The sequence below is a fragment of the Perna viridis genome, chromosome 10, assembly GCF_037379345.1.
Source record: "Perna viridis isolate PV_CMFRI_1.1 ecotype Kerala chromosome 10, ASM3737934v1, whole genome shotgun sequence".
Lineage (NCBI taxonomy): Eukaryota > Metazoa > Mollusca > Bivalvia > Mytilida > Mytilidae > Perna > Perna viridis.
In genome coordinates this window covers 40,765,147-40,778,412 of record NC_142454.1, presented here as the reverse complement: position 1 = coordinate 40,778,412, position 13,266 = coordinate 40,765,147, and the positions used below count along the sequence as shown (strand labels likewise).

At 32.3% G+C, this 13,266-nt stretch overlaps 1 protein-coding gene across 2 annotated transcripts; it reads left to right on the top strand.

Annotated features, from left to right (window-relative positions):
• Nucleotides 1-992: 992 nt before the first annotated feature.
• On the top strand, nt 993-11,855 carry LOC148605786 (asialoglycoprotein receptor 2-like). 2 transcript variants are annotated; one of them, XM_088548532.1, is made up of 7 exons: nt 993-1,070; nt 4,175-4,256; nt 5,338-5,478; nt 6,070-6,234; nt 7,589-7,683; nt 10,840-10,936; nt 11,591-11,855. In XM_088548532.1, the coding sequence occupies exons 2-7, from the start codon at nt 4,199-4,201 to the stop codon at nt 11,833-11,835; spliced, it is 801 nt and encodes a 266-aa protein (XP_088404658.1). In that variant the 5' UTR covers nt 993-1,070; nt 4,175-4,198; the 3' UTR covers nt 11,836-11,855. The 2 variants fall into 2 exon arrangements, with proteins under 2 accessions (XP_088404658.1, XP_088404660.1); XM_088548534.1 differs by lacking the exons at nt 993-1,070; nt 4,175-4,256; nt 5,338-5,478 and adding an exon at nt 5,742-5,847.
• Nucleotides 11,856-13,266: the final 1,411 nt, after the last annotated feature.

Sequence of the window (13,266 nt, the reverse complement as noted above, 5' to 3'; positions counted from 1 at the left end):
GAATTAATGTACATTGTGTATATCAAACGCCTCTTTAAATAGGAGAAACAAGTTACTGGTATTATACATACGAACCAAAAGGAACCGTAGCTTATTTGCTTGTGTAACTTATTACAGATGTGAGATGCATTTTGAGACAGTATGTTGCGCAAGTGCAAGCGTATTTTTGATATCTTGTCTCACCCGAAATAGCAAGGCATTTCTGAATCGCAAGCAGTTACTTTTGAACAAGAGTCAATTATTCGGTTTATTGAAATATTTAATAAAACCAATGTAGCAGAAAATCATAATACATTAGAAGTACATTCCAAATATGTTTTTATCAGATACATTTTTATCAGATACAGAGAAGTGTTTCCATTGTGACGAAAATATATTTATATATAATATACTTTCCAAATTGTTAAAATACAGTCATTTAACTATCAAAGTTATTTCGATAGATATAAAGAATGATGCATTTGTTGAAAAGATTCCATAAGATCAAACGTTTAAGCCGCATTAACTTTTTGAGGGACTGATGATACGGAAAATTAGTCCTAAATACATTCAATCAAACAAACAAAAAATAAACGCACTGTCGATTAACTTGGAAATAAAAAAAATAGAACCAAAACAGTGCATGGTACTTTTGTATGGTGCTGTAAACCTTGTATACTTCTTAGTTCTATTCGAATTGCGAAACAGAATTATGTACAAAGAAAATAATTAATGTTACTAAACCATTAACTGAATCAATCAATCAGATATGTACTTTTTGATTTGGGTGTTTTCCCAATTTCAAGATGTTACTTTTAAAAATGATTTTTTTTAAAAAGATACTTGCTGCGACAAGCCAAGTTGTTGTTGTTATCATTATATGTATATGTATCTATATATCTATACATGTTTACAGTATATATATATTTTTAATTTCTCAGTACTAATATTCTTCCATGCGTAAACTCTAAATGTATAAGCTGCCTAGTTTTTACAAATGAAACAGTGTGACATCCGGGTTGTAAGCATATATATTTCGGAAGTAGGCTGTTAGTCGGCATCAGACGGACACAGTGCTCACGTTTAATAAGGTATGTTTTTCAAACAGAAAAAAGTGTCGGTCTTTTTCTCCTCTTAATTTCTTATAATTCATACATCTGAGTATATATGTGTATGTTCTAGGATAAGTAACTGCATTAAACTACTTTTTCCGTTTGCGTTAATCTGTGGCAACATTCCTTCGGCACCTGCGTATGGAGTGTTCATATCACAACCCATACGTTATGCCAGAGCTTGCCGAAACTAAGCAGACTTCTTGTATCGCGCTAGAACTTTAACAGATGGGCTTCTGGAACAGGGTTATGTTGCTACAAGATTGAAGTCATCACTACAGAAGTTTTATGGTCGTAATTATGAACTCGTGGATCGTTATGGTGTATCCATCTGCATCATGAAAACTGATTTATTCAACGAGTCATAGTTTTCCTTTCCTCGTTTGTCTACCCCGGACTTGACTTTTTATTAGCAACTCGCCGGGTGTTTCTAGAAAAGCAAAGGAAGCTTACCCTACAGATGCACCTGGTCATTGCTCCAAGTTTTCAGTGGAGTCCGAGTTGCTCATTTGCTTTTCTTACTTTGTATGTATGATTTTAGTTACTTTATGTTCTTCGTTGTGTATGTCTGTTTTCCATGTCTGGTCTTTGTTCTATCTTCGTTTTAACAAAATAAAAAAAAATGCTTGTTTATAAAAGAAATAAACAAAAGTATATATGCATATTCAATCAGTATAGATTGAATAAAGTAAAAACAAAACAATTACACCTTAGTGTTATGTTTTACGCAATCTGTTAGACATATATAGTAACAAGATATGGAGGAAAACCTGGTCATAGAGGCATACAAGTATGATGTATTAATATTTTCTCTTTTGTTTAGTGTTGATATGTTGTGTGTGTCTTTTTATCAATTAAACACAATGTGTTACCGTATCATACAAGTAATGTCAATATTTTATAGTTTTGCGTTTTAAAATCATCCAGAAGAATGCTTTATGTAGCGTTTTTTGTCTGCGCATGAATTGAGCTTTGAAGCTTCAAATAAAGGAGGTATATAATTAATTGATCTTCAGTGCCAGCTGTAACAATACGTTGTGTAATTTCGAATCGGTGCAGTCGCGCACTTAGCCTTGTAACTTCTACATTTTATAAAGCTTTACGCAAGTAATGATTTTTGTCTCCCTTTCCGTAAAATAATACTGTTTTACTTGAATCAAATTTTATTAAAAAAAAAAAATAAATAAAATCATCGAGTCTCAGAGTATATTCCACTGAAAACAGAATCAACAGAGATGGGGCAAATATACAAATCATGTGTTATCATTTCTTTCTAAACTACATAATAACATTGCATGAGTGACTATATACATCTTTATAACCAGTTAAAAGTCACTAATGTTTCTCGTGCTTAACTGCAGACAGACAGACAGATCCCTGAGCAATGTGTTCAAAGTTTTCTGAGTACAACAGCTGAAAAATAATAAGAACGTACATGCATAAATCATTATCAATACGTTTAGTTAAATCAACAATTTCTATAATATTTGCGAAATTTTTAAATATATAAATGAGAAAAAATGAAACATTTCTTATTAGAATTTATGATTTCGAATAATAGTAAATTAATATGGGAAAGTTTGAGATAAATGCATCAATAAAGGCACTAAACCTCCCGCTATCGGCCATTTTCGGCTGGAGCCTTCCGATATTTCATCATACATTCCGTAATCTTCAACGGTCTTGTCCGTTTCCCGGTTAGAGCTCAAATCCTGCTGCTTTCGAAATTTTCGCTATTCATCAGTCAAAACAATGGGGATGAGACTGGGAAGTTAAGAAGCCCAGAAGTGACGCACTTTAATTTTGGATAAAAATAATAGGAGTCCCCTTTTGTGGAGTTTCAAAAGATTAATATCATTGCAAACGTATCAAAAATGCATGAAAGCTTGGCATATTTTAAATTCAGGTTCGAAAACTAATTTCAATAAACGGCACGTGGATATTCATACCATTAAACCTCAGATGGTTCACGATCAGACCATGTTTATTTAAACTCACATGTATAAGGCATTGTCGTACCCCATCAAATCCACCTCCCGCGACGCGCCTGTTTTTGTTTTTGTTTTTATATTTTCAAGCGGCAGATAACAAAATTTTGGAGACAAGGATTGAATACAAACGCAACACAGGATGCAGCTGACTGAAATAAGACGACTTCTTTCATATAAAATATGCAAAAGTAAATCATAAGGTAGAACAATTTTTTATCGAGGAGATTTTTACGGATATTGAACAAAAAATGAAAACTATTGGATTCAAATATTAAATCAATAGAAAAAAATCCCACTTAAAGGACAGTAGCGCGGTTCAAAGTATATAAGTGCATTCACGTACATGCATGCATGTTCACATCAGTGGCTATATCAAAATCGACATCTGATCAAAGATCATCTCAGACTTTATTTCTTTCTTTGGCGTAAATGTAAGATAAAAGCTCTTTAATTAATATATTTAACACACTTGCTACAGTGTAAATAGGACTTCAGTGTATATTACACGGGTGGCCAGGTGCTTAATCATGTGACAGTTAGCTAGGTCACATGATACATGTACAGGTAAAGTACGACTTTTGAAGATTTTTGGTTAAATGCACATAGAGGTCCAGCGTTAACCAAACAATCCCTTTTCCCGTAGAAAGAATTTATAAATGCACACTTTTAGTTTTAATCTTTTTTTGGTTAACGCTGGACCTCACTATAAAATAAGTGGCAGAAGGGTAAAAAATGCTATTTTATTTACAGAATAGCGGTCTAAGCAGATTCTGAATTGTTACTCTTTAAATCACAAACTGAATGCATAAAATAGAAAATTTACAATATGTATTACATTATTATTCAAATTTCTTCCGAATTGATGTTAATTGTTTTAACAATTATTTCAGTGGGCAGAAAAAGACATTATGGACCATCATCCTTTTTCGATAGAATGTTAATTTTTTTTCACGGAGTTTCTTGGGATGTACATTTACAGTGAATTTAACTGAAATTTAAAAATGGTAAGGAAAGTCTTGTTTTTTTCCTGATTTGGTGGTGCAAATATTCAAATTAAACTTTTAAGATGATGTTTTTTTTTCATCACAAAAGATCAAGAGGTCACCAAACAACAGAATGCTGAAGCTATTAATTCTTTTGATGCTTGTCTTAGAACTGAGTACAGGCACACGAGGTAAATAGATTTATATAAAATTACTACAACTAAAGATTTACAACAATTGTTTTTCATTTTTCATGAATTATAGATTTTGCTTTGCAGAGTTTCGTTTAAGTTTAAATTTCAAAGTTACAGTTTAAGAACATATGTCCTACTAAGAAAAGAGATGTACAGAGGGGTTTATCCCATTGCATATTTTATATCTATAGCACTAGAGCGTCATTTATTGTCCATTGGATTGTATGAACCCAAAGTTGTTACAAACAATGAAGTAGCACTCCAGCTATTCATGTGATTCATGGAAAAAAAGCCTACATATTTTTATTTTTGATATTTTGTTCGAATTGACAAAGACCAGACATGAAAAACAGACATACACAACACAGAACATAAAGTAACTAAAATCATACATACAAAGTAACAAAAAATAAAATCTTGGAGCAATGACCAGGTGCACCGGTAGGGTAAGCGTCCTCTGCTTTTCTAGAAACACCAGCCGAGTTGTTCATAAAAAGTGAAGTTCGGGGTAGACAAACGAGGAAAGGGAAACTATGACTCGTTGAATAAATCTGTTTTCATGGTACAGATGGATACACCCTAATGATCCACGAGTTCGTGATAACGACCGTAAAACTATTGTAGTGATGACTTCAATCTTGTAGCAACATAACCCTGTTCCAGAAGCCTATCCGTTAGAGTTCCAGCGCGGTACAAATGACACTCAAATACAATAGAATCTATTGGATTTTCAATGTTGATTATCTCCTAAGAGCAGGCAGATTTGAATGAATAATTACACGTTTCTTGATAAAGACCCATAAAACAACTTAATTACAAAAATAAAAATATGTAGCCTTTTTTTGGGTGTATCACATTTTTTAGATTTTGCATGATTCTTACAAACACAGCTACTTATGTGAATATATGAATTAATAATGTTAAAGAAATTATTAAAGGTTAATGTTATTGCTGGCCATGTATTTAGTTTTTTTTTATCAAATGCATTTTGGATGTCCTTAAGACGTAATTTTACTTTGGTTATGAACTCCGTTTGTTAATACAATCTGTATTATTTACGTTTAACATTACTGTGTAGCCTACAGGCGGAGTTATAGAGAAAAACGTTCGTACCGAGCTCCATGGTGGTCGCGGATCAGATGGAATAAGCTACACACGCACGTCAAATATGAAAAGAGAAAATACCATAGAAATTGCCAAACTCAACAAGAAAATCAAGGTCAGTATTTATTTCACGGCCAGGTATAATTTTCCTGATATTTTTGTCACGTAAATGTAAAAAATGCTATGAATGCCGGAAGGAAATGAAAAAGAGCTTTGAAATCACGAAATTAGGAGATCGCCATTAAAAAACGATTCTATAAAAACAATACTGGCCTGCAGGTAAACATGTAAGAGTCAATTCAAACAATAAAAAAGAAAACTTACCTTTACTTAACTTTAGTTACCTTCACCTTATGTTATTTTTAAAAAAAAACGCTTAAATTCGGAAGGTCAAAGTATTTAAACATATTTTTCCTTCGTGTCACTCTCTGGATAAGTGCGTGTTAATTTTTTTTATATCAAATGGCAAGTTATAAATATGGACGTAAGTAAAGCGATATATTTTTTTTTCTCAAATGTAAACATCAATGTAAGCATATAAATAACTTGAACGTATTTCATTCTGTTTCAATCAAATACTTGATAGCCGTTGATTAAATAGATATGGTATAAATATATTACTGTTTAAAAAAAAATTCCACCCTAAACTGATTATAGGAAGACTCCCCTCTAACCTCATTTTTCTTACTGGATGCTTACATTTCAGGGCAGTGTCCAAATATTACGAATTTCCAGAATGGGATGGTTTCAGTTGAAGGGTTATCTATTGGGCAAAGTGCAACTTTCTCCTGTAAAGAGAACTATACCTATTGCGGGGAGAGAAGTATTGTTTGTAAAAATGACCTACAGTGGAACACATTCAACCCTCTTTGTAAGTTGTAAAATAACAATAGTTTAAAAAATACAATTAAAACCAAGACATATTTTGAAGATATCAATGATTCTTTCTTTTATTTTTTTTTTGGTAATTGACACGCAATAAAAATATGCGCACAAAAACATTCACCATCAGCAATACCATAAGTGCTAACCAAATATTATACTTTGCGCATAGCATATTAAATAGTGTGCAAGAAATACAAAGTCATGCACTGAAAATACTTAGTCGATCTAACGGAATATAACATCGTGTGATCGAAATATTGATCATCTGTTTGCTAAATTACTTGTGTGCAATCAATAGTAAAATGATTGATCGATGTATAAGTCATCATCATCATTTTCTCATATAGCTGATTGTACTTAGTGATAATGGGAGTTAACTTTAAGGAAATAAACTTTTTCTGTCAAAATTCAATTTTGGATTTCTTTCATAAGGAATTGTAATACATTGAGTCAAATGGCGGAACCAGAAAATCGTTTCCAGCGAATATTTTGAAAATCATATAATATGATAATCCCTTTGAGGAGAAAATAGAGTTGTCCTGTCTGTTTATCCTTCTGCCCGACTCCTTGGTCTATCTTGTAAGTGAAATTACTATAAAAAAAAACTTTTCTTACGAGAAATGCTTTGAACTTTGTTATGCCCCTCTGAATTTAGAATTCATGTTTAAATTGGTAACTTGATTTAGAGACTGACAACAATTCAAAAGGTAAAGTCAATAAACATTTATATTTCTTCTTATAATCCAATGAGCATAAAGGGGAGACAAACGATTTTCATCGACTAATATAAAAAGAAAATAATTGACAGACACAGAGCATCCCATTTGTACAAACTGTGCATCCTTGATAAAGGTTTTACATGTTGTTCCGTGTTTTATACCTACCACACGTAGTGGCAAGGTAAAAAGTTAAACCCTCCCAGAAGTTTCGTTTTCATCCGTTTGTTTGTCAGTCAGTCCAACCCTGGGTATTTCTAAATGATAAATTAAAAACTCACCAATGAATCTTTCTGAAAATTGCACAGTTGGTACATGGTAAATAATACAATCATTTTTCAGATTAAAAAAAAACGTTATGGCCATTTTTAGTTGATATTGACACCAACGTGACATTGTATCATATAATGTCCCATTTAAAGACCTGTTTGTTTTTTGCTTACCAGGTGGCACGACTGTTATATATTAAACTATTGTGATATATAATCAGTAAGGTTTTTATAATTTGTTTTTATTTTGTTTTGAATGTTTTGCTCTATTTGTTTATTTTTTGTTTTTTGTTTGTTTCGGTCTTATATAAAACTTCATTTCAATAAATATGCGCCTTTTTAATAATCCCTCTAGGCATTCCATATTGCTATTCCGGCAACCTAACTGTAATTTATGGAAACACTACATACTTCATTAGTGGTTTTCAACTGAATTTCAATCAATCACAAGTAAGTGTACCATTCTTTTTTTTTTGTTTTTGCATCGGCAGATAAAGTGATTTATGACGTAAATTAATATTACGTAAATATTACGATTTACACGAGTACTTTCTAATTTATAAATTCTACAGAAAGTGAAGTAGCTGAAGAAAATTATAAAGCAGTTGCATTGTTGCGTACTGAAACCGATCAAATGACGTCACAAAAAGACGCTAAAATCACGTTTTATTTCATCGTCTTGCAGTTTTATACTACAAATATGTATAAATTATCAACCACCTTCTTTAACCACTACAGAACTTTGTAATTAATTATTGCTATAAATGTTATGAAAATTATGTTGTAATTTATTTCAGGAGTGTTAAACATTTTGTTTAGGTATTGGAACCACTTTATAATTTTGTTTGTCTTAATCCTTGAAATATATTTTTTTGATGACCTCTCGAACCTTGGTTCCATTGACTATTCTTACCCTACCGGTGCACCTGATCCATGCTCCCAGTTTTTAGTGGAGTCCGAGTTGCTCATTTGCTTTTGTTACTTTGTATGTATGATTTTAGTTACTTTATGTTCTTTGTTGTATATGTCTGTTTTCCATGTTTGGTCTTAGTCCCTGGATTACATTCGTTTGATTACCGCTATAACCTTGGTACCCTTGATTACTCTTTTAAGAATTGAATGATTCAGCTGATAGCTATTATCTTTCTGTCCTGCATACAAATCTGCCAAATAACTTAGTACAGACAAGTTTGCATACTTAATTAAATTGATGAATCTGGCTCGGATTTCAATTCTTGTAATGAAAGCATTGCTTTTTACAGACAGTTATTTATGTCTGCCCTCAAACTGCTTCGTTAAAACACACTTCATAAACATTTTGATTTTTTTTCTATGGTGAACAGCCATGATGCTATAGGCTGAGTCTCATTCGGTGAGACTTTTATTTAGGAAGACCTTGTCCATGTGTACACAGCCATGATGTCCAAATTATTATCAAATAAATAAATAAATATAAAGCGTACCCATCGACGTATTTAAAAAAGAAAACAGCGCCTCCGCACTTCTGCAATCGTCTTATTCCGTGTCGACAAAATTCGTCACTTCATATTTCTTGTCTTTCATTTTACAAATATCAGACTTCGCTGACTCTCCGTCATATCAGTCTGTTTATAACAATTTTTTAACCATTAATTAATTATTTACAATGCAACTTTTTCTTTTTAAAGAAAGAAAGAAAATCTTAACAGACTAGCGGATAAAGTGTGTGGGCTGTTCCATTGATTCTTTATGGTTTTTGTTGCATTTGTCATTTCGCTGCAATTTTAATTGATAACGTTTCATCAAAATCGACTGTGACGTTGCCGATAAACAGGACAACTGTTGAGCTTTTTTTGTGGATGAGAATTCAGTAAAGTTTATGAGAAGACATGTGTTGCCCTCATGAAATGTTATTGCCCTGGGACAGAAATCAGTCAGAAAACAATATTTATAATTATACATCAGTACTATTTCAACGGAATATGTAATAATTGAAAATATTTATATTTGAATGGGTAATTTTCTATACAAGCAGGGCTTTTGTATCCCAATGGGTTACATATTGTGCTCCTTTCAAAATTTATTGGTTTCTCTACTGTTACATATAAAATTTCAAGGCTGAACTCATGGCTACATTTGTTTCGTCATATCGGGTCCTTTCTTCCATTATACACAATGAGTCTTTGTCTTTTGTCGGGTTAATTTATTCCGTGTATAGTTTACAGTCCTAAAAACGTTCCGTGCAAATATTAGAAGGATCAATGACCGACATTTTAAATAGACTGTTCACTAAATGGCCAGTGACAGATCTGATTAATTGAGAAATTTCGGATGGTTGATTCATGTACATTTCAGAAAAGCTGATATAAAACTGTCTGAAATATGTTGAATATTAAATATTTGATTTTCAAGTTTTGTTTTTCATTAAAAAAGCAAACGGAAATAAAATATATATAAAATCATGTATTAATCTACATCATTTTAGTTATATACATGTAGCACTCCGGCTAAGAATCATGCAAAATGTGATTCATTGGTAAAAAACGTACATATTTTTATTTTTGATATTTTATTTGTATTGTCATAGTAAACAGAAATTAACATTCAGTTTTTCATATATACAATTATATAGAATGTACTGTAGATATCAAAATTAAGGGAGGTAACTCTACAAATGACACTCAAATACAATAGAATCTATTAGATATTCAATTTTGATTATCTCCTAAGAGCAGGCAGATTTGAATGAATAATTACACATTTCATAGTATAGACCCATTAAGCAACTTAATTACAAAAATAAATATTTGTAACCTTTTTTTCGGGTGTATCACATTTTTACATAATTTTTACAAAGACAGCTACATGTCCTTACAATTTGTAAAAAATCGGATAGGACATCAAACATCAATGTGAAATAAATTAACCATTCATCACTCACATGGCAAAAAGAAAGTGATCACCAGCTTTTCGTATTCGTTTGACGGATGATTGAAGACGGATTGCAATAAAAGTCGTATATATCAGTCAATGCACCAGGGCTTATGAAGCCCAACTTGTTTGTTACACGGAAAGGTGATTGGGATGTAGGAGTGCCTCGCTTCAACTAAAATTGAATCGAAAATATAACTAATTTCTGTTCAGCAATCACTTAACAAATGATGAATGTAATAAATAAACACAAGTATCCTCATCAACTATTTCTAACCAAATTAATACAAGGATTAGTACATCCAAACTACATATTTCTACATTTATCTTGTGATCTATTATGAAGCTAGAAAGCGCGGGCAAATTTGTGTACCTAGTGTTATTGCAAACAACATAATAAGTGCCTAGCAAATCCGTTCTGTCTAGCGATGTCAAAGATAGTTTCACTATTAATCCAAGCGATTGTAGAAATATCGAGTTAGGATGTTCGTGTTACATGTAGTCAGTCGAGTTGCATATTTGATAGTGGAAGCAAGTCCCTGTGGTCAACGTTCTGTAAAAATTCTTGTAAATAAATAATACAAATAATAGGTTGATATCGACATACAATATTAGAGAGGAAATTGTAATACCATTGTAATTTAATGAAAAAACAATTTTAATTCTACAAAATATAATACATATTGTTTATTTTAGGAATACTGCAAAAGTGTCGGTGGCAATCTCCTTATGATTAATTCAAGAGAAGAGCAGGAACTTATCCGATGCATGCTAGACATCATGGACAATAATGGTAAAATAATTTTCTTAAATGTAAGATGCTATATAATGCAATGTCAAAATAAATATTTGAACTGTGGAAACTTGGATCGTTACGGTGTATTTATCTGCACTATGAGAACCGATTTATTCAGTGCGCATATGTTTCCTTTCCTCTTTCTCATACTCCAGACTTGAATTATTATGTGCAAATTGGTGGATGTTTCTCGAAAAGAAGAGGAGACTTATCTTAACTGTGGACCTGGTCCACACTCCCAGTTTCTGTTGGACTCCGAGTTGCTCATTTACTTTTGTTGCTTTGTACGTATTCTTTTAAAAATTATTTTATGTTCTTTGTTGTTTGTGTCTGTTTCCCTGTCTGGTCTATGTCCCTGGATTACATTCTTTTGATCTCCGCTAGAATCTTGGTGTACTTGATCACTATTGAACTAGTTCGATATTGAAGAGGTTGTTAAATAATACATTTTATCCATATCAGCATACAAGGATTCTTAAATCTTCGTAACTCGGGGATAAAATAAAAGGACTATTTTGTAACCCTTTCATTCGAAAACAGCGTATTAAACTCACAAGCTTGTGCAACATCATATCTGCTCAGGACAAAATGTACCAATATATCCTTATGAATTAACACAGGTGTTGTAAATAACAAGTTTTCTTTGTTTAGATATACCATCTAATAAGTGCAACATTGATAGATACTTCGTTTGGCATGGTGTGGTAAAGATTGATGGAAACTGGCAGTTTGTAAACAGGGAAGAAATTGATGAAACGTTCTGGGAATTTGACCAGCCAGCAGAAAATGACAGCTGTTCATACTTACGCAGAGAATATTTTTATAGATGGAACAGTCTTTGGGATGATGACTGCATCCTTAACACGAACCATTTCATATGCGAAATTAATGTTTAGATTAATAAATATATGATACTAAGTGATAATCAGCAGCTCAGGTCTATTTCACGCGTCGACATAAACAAAATAACGCTACAATTTACTTTAGAGTGAAATCGATAAATATGTCTCGCTTATGTTTCACATCGGTCCAATACCAACTAACAAAATGTGAAACCTCCGCTCCGCTCCCCAGAACGATATACTAACTGCAAAAGTCATTGAGATGGAATAAAAAAACGGTTCACAGTATTATCATAGAAGACAAAAACAAAAACAAAAAAGCAAAAAAAATGTAACTGTTTGTTTAAAATCTCTTCTGATAAGTTCTGGGTTAAAACTGTTGACGACTGGACAGACGATAGTTTTATCCATACATACCTCCCGCTGTGCGGGGAGGTGAATAATTACATAGGATAATTTTCTTTTGTTATGTCTTTTTTTCTATTACATTAGTTGCAATAAAAAAAAACGAAATTTCAATAAAATTATCTACTATTGAACAAGTCTGTGACTTGAATGTTCTTAAGTGTCGGTCTTTGTAAGAATCGGGCAATTAATGGAACATGATATGAAACAATTGCACCATTTTGAAAGTTATATTTAACTATTTGCACCGTTGAATTTAGAGGTAAGGACAAGATTTTTCATATCACTTTGGTAAATTTTTCCAACATTTCAAGGGCAAATTTCGCTGTCAATAAACCTATTTTTTCTAACATTATGCGTAAATCCAGTGATGCAGAGATCAAATTATGGGCCAAAAAAAGATTTAACGTTAATGACAACAAAATATTACTACTGTTAAAAAAGTACAAGAAAATAATTTTTGGATAGAAATACGACAGATGGCTTATGCTCAATGCCCAATTTGGGGAAATTTCTTTAACCTCGGACTTGACTTTTTATGAGGTGTTTCTAGAAAAGCAGAGGACGTCTACCCTACCGGTGCACCTGGTCCATGCTCACAGTTTTCAGTAGAGTACGAGTTGCTCATTTGCTTTTGTTACATTGTATGTATGATTTTAGTTACTTTATGTTTTTGTTGTTTATATCTGTTTTCCATGTCTGGTCTTTGTCCCTGGATTACATTCTTTTGCTTTGACCTTAGTTCCATTGATTACTCCTACAATACAATGTTAGAAAATAAGGTTTTTGACAGAGGTACACATGTATCTGCCCTTGAAATATTCATTTCAGTACATTTCATTGAAATTGTAACTCAATTGTCAAGCATGATATGGGGAATCTTGTCTGTTATCCTTGATTGTGATGGTGGCAATAGTCAATTTTTATTATCAAAATGATGTTTTTTATACCATGTATCACCCACTGCCTGGTCTTACAGGGACTGACACTTAAGTATTTTAACCCGTTTCGTCCCATATGCATCAATGCTAAACCTTTAATTTCACCAAAAGAAGAAATATTTAATTGTAGGAAAACCAG

Bases quoted from the DNA above. Each gene is read 5' to 3' on its own strand.
- LOC148605786 (XM_088548532.1), top strand. From the start codon at position 4,199: ATGCTGAAGCTATTAATTCTTTTGATGCTTGTCTTAGAACTGAGTACA. The intron at 6,235-7,588 runs GTAAGTTGTAAA...TAATCCCTCTAG, and splicing joins GAACACATTCAACCCTCTTT to GCATTCCATATTGCTATTCC. The intron at 7,684-10,839 runs GTAAGTGTACCA...TGTTTATTTTAG, and splicing joins TGAATTTCAATCAATCACAA to GAATACTGCAAAAGTGTCGG.